We start from the raw sequence: 20847 nt of genomic DNA, 5'->3' as shown, positions 1-20847 counted from the left end.
GCTTGCCTGCCTGCCTGCCTGCCTGATCAACCCCTAACCGCTCCCCTGCCAGCCTGATTGATGCCTAATTGCTCCCCTGAAGGCCCAATCACCCCCAACTGCCCTCCCCTGCTGGCCTGGTTGCCCCTAACCACCCTCCCCTGCCAGCCTGGTTGCCCCTAACTTCCCTCCCCTGCAGGCCCGGTCACCCCTAACTGCCCTCCCCTGCCGGCCTGGTCCCCCCAACTGCCCTCCTCTGCTGACCTGGTCACCCACAACTCCCCTCCCCTGCTGGCCCTCTTGTGGCAGCCATCTTGTGCGAAGGTGTGACAGTCAATTTGCATATTACCTCTTTGTTATATAGGACTAGGGGCGCAGTTGCACGAAATTTGTGCACTTGGGAGGGGGGAAACCCTCAGCCCAGCCTGCACTCTCTTGCAGTCCGTGAGCCTCAGGGGATGTCCCCTGGGAGCAGGCCTAAGCCGTCAGTCGGACATTCTTAGCGCTGCCGCAGAGGTGGGAGAGGCTCTCACCACCACAGCTGCGCTCGCCAGCCGTGAGCCCGGCTTCTGGCTAAGCGGTGCTCCCCCTGTGGGAGCGCACTGATCACCAGGGGGCAGATCCTGCATTGAGCATCTGCCCCTGGTGGTCAGTGTGCATCATAGTGACCAGTCGTTTCCGGTTGTTCTGCCGTTTAGTTGATTTGCATATTAGGGTTTTATTATATAGGATTATGTATCATTTTCCATACAATGTAAACCTATTTTGCCCACCCCATATTTATTCTACATCCCTATCCTTAATGTGGAACTTACTGAAAAGATGTGACTGTAATTAGATCATCTGTGAATAAACACCTCAAGTATTTTAAATGTCAACTGAAAGGCTTTTTTACTCTTAAGTCATGTAAATATTCCAAAAACATCCTGTTTACTAATTTGCTTAACAAACTCTTCCTAGATCACTGCTTTCAAAATGAATCAGGCTATGCATAGTTTAACAGTCTGCAATCAAAATTAAATTCAGAAGTTGTGAATAAGCTTTAGAAACTTTTACAGCAGTATGACAGAGTAATTTTGTTATCTGTTGAATCTAATAATAAAAAATTAGAGTATGCATTCTGTGTGTCTTTTTCAGTTAGTTTCTTTTCTTAGTAATCAATCCCTTTTTTATCTTATTTTTTATATTTTTATTTATTTCAGAAAGGAAGGGAGAGGGGAGAAAGATAGAAACATCTATGATGAGAGAGAATCATTGATCAGCTGCTTCTTGCATGCCCCACACTGGGGATGGAGCCCAGAACCCAGCCATATGCCCTGACCAGGAATCAAACCGTGACCTCTTGGTTCATAGGTTGATGCTCAACCATTGAGCAACACTGGCTGGGCAATCCCTTTTTTATTTTACAAAATTTTTTAATCTGTCCAGATAGACTGGAAATTTTAAAAATTGGTCCATCAACACCGGTGCAAGAAGCACTGTCCTAGAACAGCAGTCGCCAACCAGCGGTCTGCAGACCACTGGTGGTCCATGAGATCAGAAAGGCTGGCGACCACTGGTTTAAGGAAACCTTTGGAGCAGCAGTCGCCAACTGGTGGTCCGTGAGGTCCAAAAGGTTGGCGACCACTGTCCTAGAATCCACAAAAGTAGACTCAGCCCTGACCGATTTGACTCAGTGGTTGGAGCATCGGCCACAGACTGAAGGGTTGCAGGTTCAATTTAAGTCAAGAGCACGTACCTCGGTTGCAGGCTCGATCTCTGGCTTCGGTGGGGCGCATGTGGGAGGCAGCCGGTCATGCGTCTCTCTCATATTTATGTTTCTCTCTGTCTCTTCCCCGCCCTCCCACTCTCTCTAAAAACTAATGGGTAAAATATATCCTCGGGTGATACATTTAACAAACAAACAAACAAAAGTAGACCCAGACCAAAGGAGCCCTCAGGATACCTCTTCTATGAGGTGACTCCTCCCCAACCAAGCCCAATGGTATTCACGGCTGTACTGCACAGCAGGAGTCTGGCCAGGCAGAATGCACCTGCAGCAGGAATTCCTGTGAGGCCCGAGTAACGGCTAGGTGTGTGCCTAAAGAAATTATACTTCGAATTATACTCCCACAGGCTCTGCCACTGGTGCCTGAGTTTTCTGGAGCCCAAGCCCAGCACAATGGTCTCTGACACCTGTGATCCTAGGCTTTGTCTCTTTTTCCACTCATGTGTTGCTGCCCTATTTCCTCTTCCTCCTCCATTTTTGGGGCTGGGGATGTGCCCACATGTACTCTGAACTCACATGCCTTTTTAGTAGCAGTAATAACTACCTGAGCCAGCCACTGCTCTTTCGCATGGGGCCAGCAGCCCACGGTGGCTTCCCAGGTGGAGGCAGCATGGAAGGACAGAGCCCAGACTCTGGAACCAGGCAGGCCTGACCTGAAGCCTTGTCTTCCCTCTTGGTAGCAAGGTGACCTAGTGCAAGGTGCTCTTTACTCCCCCTGAGCCTCAGAGCACAACCTGCCCTCCCACCCCATCCCCCAGCATCCCTGCAGGGTGGTGATGAGGTCAGCAAATAATGGATATAAAGCACAGAGTACACAGAATCACTCAAATGATAACTACCATTATTAATTCATCCTGGTCACATCCTACTTAGGGTCAAATGGCTTCCTAATTCCCATCACATCAGAGTAAGATGCCATACCTAGCAGTCCTGCCCTCCATGGTTTGGCTCCTCCTTCCTCTCTAACAGCAACACTACCTTCCATCTATGAGCCACTTGCTATGCACCAGGAACTCTGCACTCACCATCTCATTTAATCTCATAGCATCCTTCCAACTGCAGTGATACCACCTATATTTTATAGCTGAGGAACCTGTGGAGCAGTACAGGGGTCTTGCCGCACCCTCCACCTGCCCACACCACATGACCTGAGTTTGGTGCAGGCAGGCAGCCCTCTCGGCTGGGACAGTCTCCTTCACCCCTGTTTCCAGTAACCTTACCTATCTGGTTCAAGTCCCACCACCTCCAGCAAGCACTTTGCCAACCACCATTCTTTGTGCTGGCTCCTTATCTCAATTCCCAAGTACTTAATTTGTTCCACAAAATTTAGTATTTGATCACTTATGTGATTACAGTACTGTTATATGTCTATTATCATCAATTACACTACAATTATGATAAAAATTACAATACAAACTTCTGTAAGGAGCAGAACGCCTTTATTAAACAGTTATCACTGTATTGTTCCATAAACTTAGCTTTTGTTTTTCAGCTTTCTGGTGAATTCTGCATAAATGGGTTTCACCCACTTTGGAATTTTTGTAATGCTTCTGCATCCTAATTATTGCCAACTATCAGAATTCATAAGTATGGGTTTTACCAAAACCAATTTATTAAAATGTCTTAACAATTTTAAGAATTAGATCACATTTGCTTATTCAGTCCCAGTAGAGTATTCATATTCAGTATGTCATAAATGCTCAATATCTGTTAATGAATGAAACTGTAATAGTTTTTAATTTTTTTCAACAGTAAGATTAAATTTTATCATTATACTCATTAGTTTCTGCATAAGGAGTTAATAATTACAAATAATTTGTTAGTATCTTATTCACAAATCAGAAAAATTTTAAATGATGGTTTAAAACTCCTACTACGGAGCTGAGTATCAAAATCTTCGATCAGTAAGTACAAACTTTAAAATGTCATGTTTCTCACCCTAGCCAGTTTGGCTTAGTGGACAGAATGCTGGCCTGCAGACTAAAGGGTCCCAGGTTCGATTCCAGACAAGGGAACGTACATCAGTTGCAGGCTCGATCCCTGGCCCTGGTCAGGGCCCATTCAGGAGGCAATGTGACGTATCTTTCTCACACATTGATGTTTCCCTTTCTCTATCTCTTCCCTCCATTCCACTCTCTCTAAAAATCAATGGAAAAATATCCTCCAGTAAGAAAAGTAAGACAACAAAAAAATGTCTTGCTTTTCTTTTCCTTGGAGGTTTATTATTTTTTTAATATGCTTTTATTGATTTCTGAGAGGAAGGGAGAGGGAAAAAGAGATAGCAACATCGCCGAAACCGGTTTGGCTCAGTGGATAGAGTGTCAGCCTGCGGACTCGGGGGTCCCAGGTTTGATTCTGGTCAAGGGCATGTACCTGGGTTGCGGGCACATCCCCAGTGGGAGATGTGCAGGAGGCAGCTGATCGATGTTTCTCTCTCATCGATGTTTCTAACTCTCTATCTCTTTCCCTTCCTCTCTGTAAAAAATCAATAAAATATTTTTTTTTTAAAAAAAGAGATAGCAACATCAATGATGAGAAAGAATCATTTATCAGCTGCCTCCTGCACACCCCCTCCCAGCAACCTGGGCATGTGCCCTGACTGGGTATCGAGCTGCAACCTTCTGGTTCATAGGTCGACACTCAATCACTGGACCACATGGCCCAGATCCTTGGACTTTTATTCCTTAAAATCCCTGGAATTCATTTTATAACAAATACTGTTGCAGTACAGAGTCAGCTTGGTTGGTTTAGCACCATACTACCAGGCATCTATCTTTCCAGCACCATAAAGGTCTGCAAAAGACACTCTCCTGTTCCAGCTCACACCTTCATCCCAGACCCCGCCTAAGCTGCTGGCCAGCTGCCGAGCCAACAGGAACACAGAGAGGGCCTGTGCTGAGCCCTCTGCGTGGGAACCTACCTGAGGACCCAGAAGCATTTGATGTGATATGGAAATATCTCAGAAAGACTTCTTTTGAAAAGTATACGTAAGATTATTATGGGGGCAATGTAGGTAATAAAGATGGGCTTTGAAACCAAGATGGCGGCATAGGTAAACACCGGAAATTGCTGCCTCCCACAACAACTTCAAAAATACAACTAAAAGATGGAACAGACATCATCCAGAACCACAGGAAGGCTGGCTGAGTGGAAATTCTACAACTAGAAGGAAAAAGAAAAGCATACCGAGACTCAGAGGAGGTGCGGTGCAGAAGTAAAATACAGAGGTACAGAGGCGCATGCAGAGAGGGCTGGCGGCTGAGGACACGGTTGTCTTTTTCAATCAGGAGGGAGTCTCAAGCTCTGAGCTCAAGTTCCGGGCGAGTCTCTGGGGACCCAAACTCATACGGGAGAAACTGGACTGTCTGGCATCGGTCGGAACTCGAGGGCAGCTTTCTCTTGGATGTGCTTGCAGCGACTGCCGGGACACTGAGAAGCAGGGCCTCTGAGAGCAGGACTGAGAGCAGCCATAACTGCTCGCTCCGCCCTGTTGATCCCCTGGGACTCGGCCCCGACCAAGCCGTGCAAGGAGGCTTTTGCATATGAAAGGCCTGGCCCTTTGCAATCTGATAATTACCTAACAAACTGCAGCTGGCCCAGCTGGCTCCTGCTAGGTAGCCTCAGGCAGAGACTAGATTAGCACCTCCTTAGAGATCCAGGAGCCAGTGTGCCCAGTGGACAGAGTGGGATCATCCAGATTGCAGCTCCTTGGATCCATAAAGGACACACTCAGGGGGCAGACTCAGTGAGCACCAAAGCCCCACTGAAGCAAGTCTTGCCCCAGAGGGGTGTCTCCAGCACAGAAGTTCTCCCACTGCAGACACAGCTGATTCTCACAGCCAATTGGCCTGGAGGTCAATCCCTCCCAGTGTTACCTACAACAATCAAGGCTTAACTACAACAAGACTGTGCACAAAGCCCACAAGGGGGTGCACCAAGAGTGTCTACCTCAGGTAATTGGGTAGGCTGAGCCACTGGGCCCTATAGGACACCTAGCACAGAAAGCCACTGTATCGACACAGCAAAGCATAAAAAATGCGGAGACAAAGAAACAGGTCACAAATGACAGAAATGGAGGAAAACAAACTACTGGATATAGAGTTCAAAACCACACTTCTAAGGTTTTTCAAGAATTTTCTAGAAACCGCCGATAAACTTAATGAGACCCTCAAGAAATCTAATGAGACCCTAGAGGTTGTGATAAAGGACCAACTAGAAATTAAGCATACACTGACTGAAATAAAGAATATTATACAGACTCCCAACAGCAGACTAGAGGATCACAAGAATCAAGTCAAAGATTTGAAATACGAAGAAGAAAAACACCCAACAGGAAAAGCAAAATGGAGAAAGAATCCAAAAATACGAAGATAGGGTAAGGAGCCTCTGGGACAGCTTCAAGCATACCAACATCTGAATTATAGGGGTGCCAGAAGAAGAGAGAGAGAGCAAGATATTGAAAACCTATTTGAAGAAAGAATGACAGAAAACGTCCCCTACCTGGTGAAAGAAATAGACTTACAAGTCCAGGAAGCGCAGAGAACCCCAAACAAAAGGAATCCAAAGAGGACCACACCAAGACACATCATAATTAAAATGCCAAGAACAAAAAAGACAAAGAGAGAATCTTAAAAGCTGCAAGATAAAGACAGTCAGTTACTTACAAGGGAGTACCCATACGACTGTCAGCTGATTTCTCAACAGAAACTTTGCAGGCCAGAAGGGAGTGGCAAGAAATATTCAAAGTGATGAATACCAAGAACCTACAACCAAGATTACTTTATCCAGCAAAGCTATCATTCAGAATTGAAGGTCAGATAAAGAGCTTCACAGATAAGAAAAAGCTAAAGGAGTTCATCACCACTAAACCAGCATTATATGAAATGCTGAAAGGTATCCTTTAAGAAGAGGAAGAAGAAAAAGGTAAAGATACAAACTATGAACAACAAATACACATCTATCAACAAGTAAATCTAAAAATCAAGTGAATAAATAATCTGATGAACAGAATAAACTGGTAATTATAATAGAATCAGGGGCATAGAAAGGGAGTGGACTGACTATTCTTGGGGGGGAAAGGGGTGTGGGGGATGCGGGAAGAGACTGAACAAAAATCGTGCACCTATGGATGAGGACAGTAGGTGAGGGCGGAGGATGGGGTGGGAAACGGGTAGAAGGGAGCTATGGGGGAAAAAAGAGGAACAACTGTAATAATCTGAACAATAAAGATTTAATTTTAAAAAAAAAAGAAGAAATTTGACAGCAAATATAAATAAATAAATAAAGATGGGCTTTATTTTCCCAAAACTTCACATTCTCCTTCCTCATCTGAGAATCACCTCAGAGAGAACCAGTCCCACAAAACTTGCCAGAAACAAGTCCTTTTACTGGCATATCTAACAGCTGCCAAATACCCAACCCAGACCGGAAGCTCACCCTGTCTACACGAGACACCACTCTCTTTCCTCCTAAGCCCCTCTCTCAAGCATAAAGGCCTGTTGCCTCAGTTGGGCCCCCTGTATGGCACCCCTACCAAATGATGGCTGCAGAGCCTCACCAAGAAGTCTTCCCCAGACCCCACCCAGCCTAGGTCGGCCTCCTTGGCTGAGCACCAGGCTCTTTCCACCCATTTCTGCCCACAACCAATTCAACCAAACACCTCACTGCCCACACATTTCGTCAGGTTAATCTTCATGAAGCCTTAGGTCACTCTCCCACTCAAATCCTCCCAGGCTCTGCCAGGCATGACATAACATTGGCCAACTCCCTCGCTTGGTATCTACAGGCCTTCCTAAAGTGGGCCCCTCCACACACTTCACCCCCAGGGACTGCCTGTGCTCTGCACACCTTCTGGCCTTTCCTCACATCCTCCTCTCACTTAGAGCACCTACCCCACCCTAACATCCACACGCTTCTGCTTAAGCAGCACCAGTGTCACTTCCTCCTGATCTCACCTCCGGAGGCATTCTTCACCTTCGCGAGTGCTGATCACTACGTGCCACGTTCATTAGCCGCAGCATATTAACTGTATTCCATATACTGTGAAAGTCCAGCTCCTTTTAAAAACAATGAAAAAGTCAGGAGCCTGCTGAGTCACTGACAGCCTGAATGGATAAGTCAAAAATAGCTGGAGTAACCCCACTGCATCGAAGCTCCAACGTGCCCATCTGAAACCCAGGAAACGAGATCGTGCTTTCCACTGTCACTCTGCCCTCATCCCAGGCAACCAGGACTGGGGCCCAGAGTAAACAAGGGATCACTCCCCAGGGCCGTGAGGGCTCCCCTCCTCAGAAAGAAGGAGACCTGTGGAGTCCTGCCTACGACTCAGGATCCCAAAGCAGGGCTGCTCCATAGCCTTTCTTGGGGAGACCGGGCTTCCTAGTGCCTGTGAGGGGTGAGTCCACAACCTGGGCTGGACCATGCACATTTAACTGGTCATCGGGGCGGGAGGGCGGGCTGGGAAAACGCCAGCACCTTCCAAATCACAGACTGAATGAAATGAGGCTCTGACCACTCAGAGCTGAGATGTTCACTTTGTGAACAAGGCTCAATGCACTATTTAAGAGAAGTTTTCTTCAACATAGTGGAAAATAACCTGGCTCCCATGACAAAAATACCAAACAGCGATTTTCAAACACCGCACTGCCCACACTTCACACTCAGGTCAACAACTTAACACTCAGGTAACAATCAGCTGTAAGGCATGGCACAAGCTCTGGTGTCCAACCCACCTGCCCTTTAAGTAGAAACAAAACCAGTCCAGCCCTGGCTGGTGTTTCTCAATAGTTAGAGCATTAGCCTGTGCACTGAAGGGTCTCAGGATCGAGTCCTGGTCAAGGGCACAGACCTGAGTTGCAGGTAAGATCCCAGGCTCTGGTCAGTATGCATGTGGGAGGCAACCAAGCAATGTGTCTCTCTCTCTCGCTCTCCCTTCCTCCCTCCCACTCTATCTAAAATCAGTGGGAAAATATCCTCAAGTGAAAATTAGCAACAACAACAAAAATCCAGTCTAATCTGTGAGACACCCATATGCACAACCCATCCTTCTGCATCTTCAGTTCAACAGTTACATCACAAAACCCTGCAAAATTGGCACAAATAATATTTAAAAGAGTCCAACCTTTATCAGAGCAGGGGTGTTAAGAAGTCAGTTGGGTTTGGGATCACTAATCCCAGTAGAAAACAATGTCAATCAATTGTACAGTTTCCGTGTTTGAAAGGGCAGAAACTTATGTCTTAACCTGGCACATAAGTCTCATTAAATATCTACTGTAGAAATGAAGCAATTCTGAAAATGGAGGGAAAGAAAAGTAAAGTGTTAGAATCCAGAAGAGACAAGCAGCCAGACAGATATAAAAGCAAACATATGATCCTCCTGCTGACCAAAATCATACCTAACAACGAATGCCTTTGTGGGTGCCCTCAGCAGACAGAGGGAAGTCACATCCTGGTGACAAACCTCCTCTGCATCAGCTCCTCTGGTGCTGTCACAAGCCAGGGCCCTAAGTTCCCCTGCCAGGCCCATCTTACAGATGGGGACAGGGGCAGGATCAGCTGTGAGGAAGCTCTGCTGGAGTGCCTGCACCTGTACTCTGTCGCTGGCTCCTCCAACTGCACCACGTTGCTGTTGCCTCCTCTGATTCCATCACTGTGTGACTCCATGTCCCCGTGCCTGATGAGGTGGGAACCAAATATTCCAGCGCTGCTCCATGTGGCCCAGATTCCAGCCCTACCTTCACAATGCATTTACCTCAAAGGGCTGTTTTTATTAAAATGGAGTAAAATACAAAAGTCCCAAGTATGATGCCTGCCACTTGAGAAAAGTTAGCTCCCCTTTTCAACTTACACGTCTCCTTCTAAAAGCATAAGGATTTTCTGCTTATCATAGAGGCTTTGAAAAGTCTCCTATTCATTAATGCCTACAAAGAAATAGAAATAGGAGAAAAAGAAATATTCCTTTCTGCCCTAAATTTCCTTCAGACAACAGCAGAACCCCGGTGTAGGGCATGTTTTCCTTCCAACATAATTTTCCCGAACAGAACAGCAGCTTCCTCTCTGCTCTCCTCCTCTGAAACACACCAGGCCCACCCTCACTGACAACAGCCGTCCCACGTCCCTTACTAGCATGCTCTGAAGGCTCAGAGCCCGGAAGGAGCACCCGCCACTCACATTCCAGGCCATGAGGAGAGGGACGGGACTCCATGAGGAAGATGGAAGGGCAAAGCGAGACCATCTCAGAACCCAGACAGATGATGAGATGTGATGTGCAGGGGCCATCTTCCTGCCACCATCCCACAGTGGGAAGAGGTGCCTGGGTACAAAATAGGCAAAATGCATTCGGTGAGGTCTTCAGAGCAACCATCTGTGGGACTGCCTGCTGTTCACCACAGAAAGCTCCCCTGCAGACCTGCAGGGGGCAGGTGGTGCCCGAGGAAGCACCTTCCCCCCACCCAGTGCTGTCACTCAAATGTCTGCTGAAATAACAGGCTTCTGTTGTTATCTCGCATCATTTTTTCCCAAGGCAGCTGTCACTTAAAACTGTTAGCTATGCAAAATCTACTCCTCTTCCCTCTGAGTAGTTTTTTAAAATGAACTTAAACAGCTGCTAAGCTGCAGCACCTTCGCCCTTTCTTCATTTTCATATACTGCACTCCACTTTCAGGGCGAGTCCGTCAGGCGAAAGGCCACCAGGCTGTCGTGGTGCTTCGTCCAGGCGAATGAAATACTGATTTCTTCATTAACGAAAAACTATGAATGAACGCCAGATAAATTCAATTTGCACATGTCCTAAAACCAGATCTCATCTCATTAAAATGCTGATGTATTCAAATAACCTATTTTTTATTAAACCCCATTAAAGATGCATAGAAATATGCATTCCCATTCTTACGGGAACACCAACATTTCAAATGGAAGAAAAGGCATAAGACACTGGGTGATAGGGGAGGCTAGGGGACTGTCTAGGGCGGGGGGATAAAATGGACACATATGTAATACCCTTTGTAATACTTTAAGCAATAAAAAAAAATAAATAAAAAAAACAAAATAAAAAATAAATAAATAAATAAAAAAATAAAAAAAAAAAAGGCAAGATACTTTCATTTCTGCAAAAAAAAAACCTCATTTGATGTTCTTACAGAATAATTTTTAAAAGTTTCCATGAAAGGGGTGGGGTGGGGAATTCTACAACTTTCTAAAAGTGGTGTGACAGCACCGGGCAACTAAGGCCACTCAAGGCAGGGAGCAGTGCCCAGAAGCTGCTTAAGGACTATACTCTCGTGTTCCTACATTTACTAGTGGACAGTTCATGCGCTTACAGTGTTTGGCACAGCACATAGCTGATTTAAAATTTTTCTGATTCAAGTAGCTCAGTAATATAAGCTCCTCAGCAGAGGAGCTCCCATTTGAAGTGAGAGCGGCCCTAAATCCCTAAGTGTGTAGAGGCACTGCCATTTCCATGCCACCATTTTCTCATCCTACAGAGAAACTGAGGCCCAGGGAGAGGTGGTGATCTGCCCAAGGCTTCACTGAGCCTAGGACTGTGCTTTTAACCAGAGCAAGCTGAGGCTACCTTTTTTTCAAGCACCCAACTTCAGTTGAGACAACGAACTACTAAATCCGTAACGTACAAAGTTTCAGAAAATGACACCGATGTGTACCAGTAATTTTACATTAAAGATGGCATTTTGGAGCCTGTACGTTGCTGTATTTTCAAACAGGAAGCAAGAGAGGTAGTGAGAACATTGAACTTGTCTTATACAATGAAGAGAGATCAGCCACTAAAACAGTGACCTAAGCACTGACTTTGGCTTCTGTAATTCAAATAGTCTGGTCCAGCCAGGCCTCAGCTGAAGAAAGTAGCCTCAAATTAATGAAAGTCACAGAGAGCTGACCCATCCCAAGTACTACTACGATGAAAGCTTTGATTTTTCCTTCATCTTATAGCATCACTGGAACTACTCAGCATTTTTTAGGGCATAACTGCTTTATAGGCCGCCACAGAAAGAGCCACTTAGATATTTCTGTTTTTCCCCAGGAAATTTAAAAAGCTCTTTTAGGCATCTGAAATGTATCAGGCACTAGTATAAGCCCTAGTAATGCAATAGCACCAGTTTCAAAACGTGGACCAGTAAGACGGGCACAATCAGGAATGTGGAGGAGCTGGCCTCATCCAACTCCCATGGAGTGTAAACTGGCACAGCCTTTATGCAGGACAATTTGGCAACATGCAGCAAAAGCCTCCTTTCCTCAGACATAAATCCAACTCCTAGCTTAGAACAGTGGTTCTCAACCTTGGCTGCACATTAGAATCACCTGGGAATCTTTTTAAAATCCTGATTTCTGGGCCTCATCCTCCGGAATTCCGTTTCTTTGTTACTAATGTTGTGGCCCCACCCCATAACAAAGAAACAGAATTTCCAGAGGGTGAGGCCCAGAAATCAGGATTTTAAAAAGATTCCCAGGTGATTCTAATGTGCAGCCGAGGTTGAGAACCACTGCTTTAGAAGATATTTCTCACATGTATGAACTATTTGTATTAGCTAAAAACGCCCAACACAAACGTCCATCTACAGCAGGCTAAATACACAGTGGGCTATCTATCCAAGGACTACTACTCATGGGGTAAGGCACCGAGAACAGAACACAGAAGGATCTCAAACACAATCTTGAGAAGCATTTACTAAGTAACGCTATTTAAATAGAGTTCGAAATCAGGAAAACTAATCTGCAATGCTGGAAGTGAAGACAGTGGTCACCCTTGAGGAGTGTGAGGAAGGAGCCACAGGGGAGGCTCTGGGTGGCCAGGAATGCTGTTTCTTAATCTGGGGCTGATTCTACTTTGTGAAAAAGTAATAGAGCTTTAAACTTAGAAACATTCTTGTTTGTTTCTTATCTTAAATGTTAAATACTTTCTTTAAAATATATTTTTATTGATTTCAGAGAGAAAGGGGGAGAGATAGAAACCTCAATGGTGAGAGAGAATCGTTTGGCTGCCTCCTGCACACCCCCTACTGGGGATTGAGCCCACAACCCGGGCATGTGCCCTGACCCGGAATCAAACAGTGACCTCCTGGTTCATAGGTTGACGCTCAACCACTGAGCCATGCCAGCCAGGCAATGTTAAACACTTTTAATGAGCAAACACACATACAAAGACAGTCAACTCAGCTCTGTTTATAACAAAACATTATTAACATCCTATGTGTTCCAAGAAGGAAATGGGTGAATATATCATGTAGCCATTTAAATGAAGGTAGTAATTTACTTATTTTATTATATCACTTACTATATCATTAAATGAAAAATGCAACAATAAAAATGGGATTCTATGCCCTAGCTGGTTTGGCTCAATGGATAGAGCATCGGCCTGCGGACTGAGGGGTCCCGGGTTCGATTCCGGCCAAGGGCACATGCCTGGGTTGCAGGCTCGATCCCCAGTGGGGAGCGTGTGCAGGAGGCAGCCAATCAATGATTCTCTCTCGTCATTGATGTTTCCCTTTCCCCCACTCCTTTCCTCTCTAAAATCAATAAAATATGTTTTTTAAATGGGATTCTACAAAAAGAATCTCAAAGAAATATAAAAACTATTCATATTGTAATATTTTTTAATATATATTTTTATTTCAAAGAGGAAGGGAGAGGAAGAGAGAGAAACATCAATGATGAGAGGGAATCTTTGATTGGCTGCCTCCTGCACAATGGACTGAGCCCACAACCCAGGCATGTGCCCTTGACCAGAATCGAACCTGGGATCCTTCAGTCCGCAGGCCGACGCTCTAGCCACTGAGCCAAACTGGCCAGACCTGTAATCAAATTATTAAAAATAACAGTATATTGTTATTTTCAATGTCTTGTAGAATAAAGCAAAACAAGTTAATAAAAAGACCCTTATAAATCAAGAGACCAACTATAAAGAATATTTATGAATTTGTCAAAAAACAGACTGTTCAAATGTAAAATTTTTACATATGAAAATGTAGTGGTTTTTTCCAAAACTAGTTCATGCACATACAAAAAATACAGAAGATATATGATGTTTGGGATTTGCTCCACTGTAAGGGTGAGATAATAGTGGACATGAGACAAATGGCAACGTTGGGAGACAGGTATATGGAAGTTCGTTATACCATTCTTAATGTGTGCTTATCTTAATTTCTAACTTTTTGTCAATAATCACGTATTACTTGTGTAATATTTTTAAATAGAAAAGGAGAAAAAAACAAACAGTCCAAAAACACTACTGAAACTATTCAAAATTATTCTAGTAGTTTTAAACCATGCCATGGCCTAGCACAGGGTCACAGGAAAACATGTGGCTTGTGAACAGCAAAATTCACCATAAAAGGAGCTTACTGTTACATCAAGTAAATGGGTGAGTGGGATGGTGGTGCTTTATTCCATCATAAGTTTCACATGAGTTAGGACCACTGGAGTTGGTTACTAACATTTCTGTGGCACCAGTGATGTCACTCAATGAGACGAGGAAGGACAGACAGATAGGACCATGGCTGGTTCTATTGTTTCACTCTTCAAATAGTACTCCAGTGTGAGAAGGGTTCACCGTGTGCTCCTAATGTGCTACAGTGACAAATAAAGATAACTTTTCCCAGAGCCCTCTGAGAAATCCAATCCGTTCCAAGTTTGCCTCCCAATCTGCCTCTAATGTAGGTCTAAAATTGAATCCACCTTTCTCACAAGAATTGAACTGAGAATTTATCATCTATCCCATGCTTTTCTAGAAATCCTAAGAAAACTTAATCTTAAATTATCCTGTCCTGAAAAAAAACAGCTAAAAGAGTTACACAGTAGAATTTGTTTTTCTGCATTCAGTAATATTTTAGCATTTAAATGTTAAAATCTTAAGGCTTGAAATAAAAATATTGAGCTCAATAGGGATGGAATTATATTTATAGCCTCAGCTGGGACAAACTGTTATTTTAAATGTAGGTTAGCAGGCCACCAGCTTGGCACTGAATGAGAAGCTCCACAGTAAGGGCTGAAATCAACCATAACCTGACAGTTAACTCTTGGCAACAAGTGCTTCACTCTAAGCACTTATCACTCATTATCTCATGCAATAAAACATACATAATTAAAAACTTGCAACTGCTAACTTAAAAAGTTAAATATAAAGCTATTTACAAAGAAGTGGACGGAAGAAGCAACTATTTCCCAGTGTGAGTGAGTGTGTGATATATCTCTATATACAATGGTCTACATTCATGGAATCAGAAGACAAACAGAGCTGGAGAGGAACTTAAAAAAAAAAACAAGCACATTTCCTCTCAAGATGCTGCAATTTAAGACCAAAGAAGTTAATTGCCCCAAATCAGCCAATCAATTCACACTGCAACTGAACTTGGAGCTCTAGTCTTACTCCCTATTATGTGTACTACACCCAGTAAACTCAGGAAAAGCACTAGTAAACTGAACCCAAAGCCCTCATTTCTGTCTCCTTTCCTTTTGCCTGTGGTCTTCTTGGTTCTACATCAGACAACAACAACAACCAGTTCTCAGAACTTGAAATTATATTAAAAGTATAGAAATCCTTGCAAAGCTCATTAAGCTTAGCATAAATCAAAGGACACTCATCTAGTTGGTGCAAAGTTCACTGGTGTGTTCCAGCTGCTGGCAGCTACTCTAGGCTGAGGTTGCAGGCAGAACAGTCGGGAGAAGGAAGGTGTTTGCTTCCTGATAATTCAAAGTTCCTGAGCAACTAAGGCCAAAGCCCACTCCCACAGCTCTTTCAGCCTGAGTCCCTGGCAAACAACTCAATTGTTTAACATTTTTAAAGAACCTGAATTATTTCTGTGCGAACTCACATGTCAATCCCATCCGCCACGCAGGCCCTAATCCAGGAAAACAAAAACATTGACTAGTGTACCATTTCAAAAGTGTAAAACTTTAGAGGAAACTCTAGTTGAAAACTTACATTACACTTTGAAGTGTGGTTGGGAGCACCAATCATTCAGTTTCTGCCATTCCTAGCCTGTGAGCTTAGACGAGTTTCTTGCCATTCCACACCACCGTTTCCACAAAATGGGAAAATAAGAATATAGTATCATCTCCCTCCCCTTATTGGTAGTTTTGCTTTTGTAGTTACCCACATTCAACCATAGTCCAAAAATATCAAATGGGAACTTCCAGAAATAAATAATTCACAAGTTTTAAAAGGCGTGCCATTCTGAGTAGTGTGATGAAATTTCACGCCATCCTGTGCCATCCCACCTGGGACATAATTCATCCCTTTGTCCAGCATATCTACACCATATTTACGTAAGTTTTACTTTAGCATATTGTTATAATTGTTCTATTTTATTATTAGTTATTGTGGTTAATCTCTTATTGTGCCTAATTTATAAATGAAAGCATCGCGTGTATGTACAGGAACAAACACAGTATATACAGGATTTGGCACTACCTGCAGTTTCAGGCATCCACTGAGGGCCTTGGAACGTAACCCCCACAGATAAGGGGTACTACATTAACAAACAGTTCTAACAAACAATGTTTAAAGATTAAGGAGTTAAATGTGTAAGGTGATTTGAACACAAAGTGCTATGTATTAAACATTATCACTATTAAGTCAATAAGATCAATTTACATTTGTTAAATGCACTCAAACCAAGAAGTGTGTGAGCATGAAAACAAATATTTGATTCCTCACAGGCACTTAAAAAAAAGTGTATTTTTCTATCTAGTTGCCTGTCCAAAAATCTGTGTATTCAAATATATGGGGGGACATCTGAAAGTGAGAAGGGGTAAGGTCAAAGAGAGGAAGCACCTGTAGCCTAAAAGACAGCTCTCTCTCCTCGTCAGAAATGACCCTGTCCCCGGGGTTGAAGAGGGTGCAATCGGCTGATATTGTCCCCTTCACTCTCACCACTCAGCTGGACTCAGGCAAAGCCAGCAAAATAACTTTTTCCAACCACTTAAGATTTTACTAAATTCAATGTAGTATAATTTCTTAAGTTGTAAAAATAAGTTCAGAGGCCAGATCTGTCTAGTATACCAATGTACATCTCGACAGAAATACGAGTTAATTTCTGAGACAAATACACTGAGTAGAACATGATGGCTATGTGAAAATGTGGAAGCTGGACTATGATATCAAAGCCTCCTTTACCCCCCACTTTTCTGACATACTGTAAATAAATGAATATTAGGAAAAAGAAAGAAAATAGCCTGTGTTTTTATTTCTAAAAAAGCTGAAAGGTTGCTAACTCAGTGGATGGGGTTAAGACTATGATGGGAGAAATCAGAAATGTGGGTATTGCAACCATTTGTTCTACGACCACATGACAGTCACATACTCACATGTACTCTTGGGGACAGGGGTTCACACGAAAGGCAGAGTGGAATGCTAGAGAGGATGTGCCACTTGCCAGCTGTGCAGCCCTGGCAAGCCCTTCATCCCTCAGAGCCTCTCCTCACTCACCTGTATAGAAAGTGGAAACCACCACTACCCAGTCTGCACAGGGTTTGTGAGAATGAGACGGTCTATGTGAAAGCACCTAGGTTAGTGCCCCGCACAGAGTAGGTGTTGAATAAATGGTAGCTGTGATGATATACAAATTAATCAATAGCTATTAATATAATCTACGAATTAAATAGCTAATATGCTTTTACTGCAAGTTTCCTGTGAGGAGAGCCTTGAATTGGATCTGGTAAGCCAGTGGTTCTCAAAGGTTAGCACATCAGAATCACCTGGCCGGCAAGGTGAACACACTGCTGTGCCCCACCCCAGAGTTTCTGATTCAGCAGATCAGGAGTGGGCCCCAGAATCTGCATTTCCTCAAATGCTGAGCAGATGCTGCTGCTGCTGCAGGGCCACACTTAAGACAACCACTGCTGTAAAGGAAGAGAGAGGAGGAGCTCGATGGTTTCAGTAAATGTAGGAAGTCAAATATCTAGGCAACAGTAGAGGCGAGGGTGTGGGGTGGCACTTGAGAGCCCGAGTCAAGCGGAAACACAAAACAAGTGTGCAGGGGCAACAAGGTCTGAGCTTGGCCATCTTGTTCACCACAGAAATGGGGACAGAGAGATTCTGAAGAGGCCATGGTTGGCTAGCATGCTTACTATGCTCAGCTTGGGTTTGATAGTTTTAGTAGAGTGAAACTTACAAATCCTGGGAAAGTTAGCCACGTGGTAAAAATGGCATTGCAGCAGAAATGGGACCATAGGTAAAGCCAGACTGAGTGGCATGGAAATGGGGGAAAAAAGAGCAAAAGCAGTGAAAGACCATCTTTACTCTGATGCAGGTGATCCCAAACTCCCTCTATCACTATAGCCAAAAGCTTTCTTTCTGCAATATGATGGACCACACAGAGAGTCTACTAGAAAGGAGAAACACGGCCACCTGAGACTCAAGCCCTCACTAAACTCTCCTCTTTATGAACTGGTATTACTAGGCATTAATCAAGGGAGCTAAGAGGCCTCAAACATGAGTCATTCAAATGAGAGAGAAAAATCATTTCTTTAGTTTTATATAATGTATTAAACATGTTCCTTAAGTTAAACTAGCTAGCATTGCCTCTTTCATTACTAATCTTATCAATCTTTATTTACCAAATAAAAATTCTACAAAATCTGTTTCAAAACAATGTTTACCAGTAGATTGCATTTCACCCACTCTTTTTAAGTCAACATTGATAAGACAAAGATAACCACAACTTACACTGAAAAATGTACTGGACGTGGCCCCACTGTTCTCCACCACTCGGAGTTCAGCAGAAAACTACAGACAAATTATCCCTCATATAAGACATAGAGATCAAGAAATAGCAAGAAATCCTAATTGTTTGCTCCCCCCCCCCAAAAAAAGGGGGAGAAGAGCCCTGGCTGGTGTGTCGAAATGGTTAGAGTGTCAGCCCATGCACCAAAGAGTCTTGGGTTCGATTCCCAGTATCTAGGCTGCAGGTTCCATATCTGGCCCTAGTTGGGGTGCGGCCCTGGTCGGGGTGCGGCCCTGGTCAGGGTGTGTGCAGGAGGCAACCAATCAATGTGTCTCTTTCACATCAATGTTCCTCTCCCTTCCTCTACCCCTCCCTCCTTTTCTCCTTCTCTCTTCCATTCTCTCTAAAAAATCAATGGAAAAAATATCCTCATGAGAGGATTAACAAAACAAAAAAGTGTGTGTGTCTGTGTGTGTGTGTGTGTGTGTGTGGTTTGAAACCTCATCTTACTTTTTTTTTTTTAATATATTGTATTGATCCTTCACAGAGAGGAAGGGAGAGAGGTAGAGAGTTAGAAACATCGATGAGAGAGAAACATCGATCAGCCGCCTCCTGCACATCTCCCACTGGGGATGTGCCCGCAGCCCAGGTACATGCCCTTGACCTGAATCGAACCTGGGACCTTCCAGTCCGCAGGCCGATGCTCTATCCACTGAGCCAAACCGGTTTCAGCCTCATCTTACATTTTATACCAGAATAAATCTCAGCAGTATCAAGGAGATATCAAATGTAAACAATGAAACTCAGAAGTACAAGAAGAAACCATGAAGATGTTTTAAAATATAGTTAGGAGATTTAAGTATGACCCAAAACCCATAGCCATGAGAAAAAATTAATACATTTTCCTATTAAAAAATAAAACAAAATTTCTACTTAGAATAAACACCACAAGCAAAACCAGAAGTCAACTGACAAATGGAACCAAATGTCTGCATGTCTGCAACTCAGACTATAGATTAAGGGCTAATCTGCATAAAAGAGAACTCCTACAAGTCAAGAGAAAAACACACACCAAAATCCTAGTAAAAAAAATGGTACAGGGCATGGACAACTCACAAGAAAAAGAATACAAATGGCTCTTAAGTATATGAAATGATGCTTAACTCATAGAATGAGAAACACAAACGATGGTGTTATATCATGTCTCATCTGTCAGCCTGGCAAAGATTAAATAATAGCACACTGTGCCAGAAGTATAGATTGGTACAAGCTGTGGAAGGCAATCTGTGTCTATCAAAACCACAAATGCACATGTTCTTTAGCCCAGCAATCCCACTCATAGGAATTTAATCCTCAGATATACTAGCAACATGGCAAAATGATACTTGTATAAGGCTATTTATTGCAGCATAGTTTGTAGAGTTACCACTGGACTGGAGACAATTTCAATGTCCATCAAAGAGGGACTATGGTACATTCGTACAATGGGGCATTGTGCTGCCATCAACCAAATAAAGAAGCTCTTTACACAATGACAAAGAATAATCTCCAAAATACATTTTAGAAAACAAACCAAAAAAAGGTATGAAAAAATACAGATGCTAAAATTTGCATTTTTTAATGGAGAGGACTGTATCTGTGATTTTGTAAAACCACAGGCCATGTCTGGAAATATACACAAGACTTAACACTAGTTACTTCTGAGGAGGACAGGGAACTAGGGGACAGGATGAGAGACATCACCGCATGACCTTTGAATTTTGAACCAGGTGGATTTATTACCTATTTAAGAAATCAAATATACCTCTGACAAGTCATCATACCTATGTCCTAAATGAAGATTTTTCACTAAGTTAATCGAGATAAATTTCTTTCACTATTCACTTAATAGTATTTACTGAGCTCCACTACATGTTCGAAGCATTGTGTAGGCACTGGGGTCTCAGCAATGCAGACAGAGCCCCCTCCTGCCATGGACTGTAGGAGGGTAATCGAGTAATCAGTGAGTATTGGAGAGTGATGAGGACTACGAAGAAATGTCTGACAGGAAGGGAGTTGAGGGGCTGAGGCGGTGGGGGATGGTAATGCTTTCCCGGTCGGGCAACAGAAAGCTTCTTTGGCAGGCTCACACTTGGGCAGAGATGTGAAGAAGTGAGGGAGCCGGCCTGTGGCAAGGATTCTAGTCAGAGGTAAGAGCACACACAATGGCTCAGAGGGCTGAATGTGCTCACAGTGTGGTAGCAAATCACTCCAGGCATTTGGGGAGAAAGAAGGTGCCGGATCATAATAAGGAAATTAGATCTCATTCTCAGTGATGTGAACAAGCATCCAAAAGTTTTAAGCAGTGGAAAAACACGATCTGACCTGTACTGTTTAAAAGATCACCACTGCCATCAGAAAACTGTTAGAGGCAAGGGGAGAAGC

General features: G+C 43.6%; 1 protein-coding gene across 21 annotated transcripts in view; it reads right to left on the bottom strand.

Moving 5' to 3' along the window:
* WDR20 (WD repeat domain 20) overlaps window positions 1-20847 on the bottom strand; it is a 58487-nt gene that overhangs the window by 18555 nt on the left and 19085 nt on the right. Inside the window, exons 2-3 of one of the 21 annotated variants that reach the window (XR_009451804.1) lie at window positions 9917-10058; window positions 8868-9035 (exon numbers count right to left, since the gene is read on the bottom strand). The exons of 15 other annotated variants lie outside the window; for them this stretch is intronic. Coding sequence is in view for 1 of the 6 variants with exons in the window: in XM_059686951.1 (XP_059542934.1) it covers window positions 9917-10058 (142 nt within the window). In the remaining 5 variants the exon portion in view is untranslated. Of the gene's footprint in view, window positions 1-8867; window positions 9036-9141; window positions 9420-9916; window positions 10059-20847 lie in introns of those variants that run through there. 5 more of the 21 variants (XR_009451807.1, XM_059686837.1, XM_059686887.1 and 2 more) reach the window with 5 other exon arrangements.

Source organism: Myotis daubentonii, chromosome 1 (genome assembly GCF_963259705.1).
Source record: "Myotis daubentonii chromosome 1, mMyoDau2.1, whole genome shotgun sequence".
NCBI classification, from domain to species: domain Eukaryota; kingdom Metazoa; phylum Chordata; class Mammalia; order Chiroptera; family Vespertilionidae; genus Myotis; species Myotis daubentonii.
This window is presented reverse-complemented; position numbering and strand designations above follow the sequence as displayed.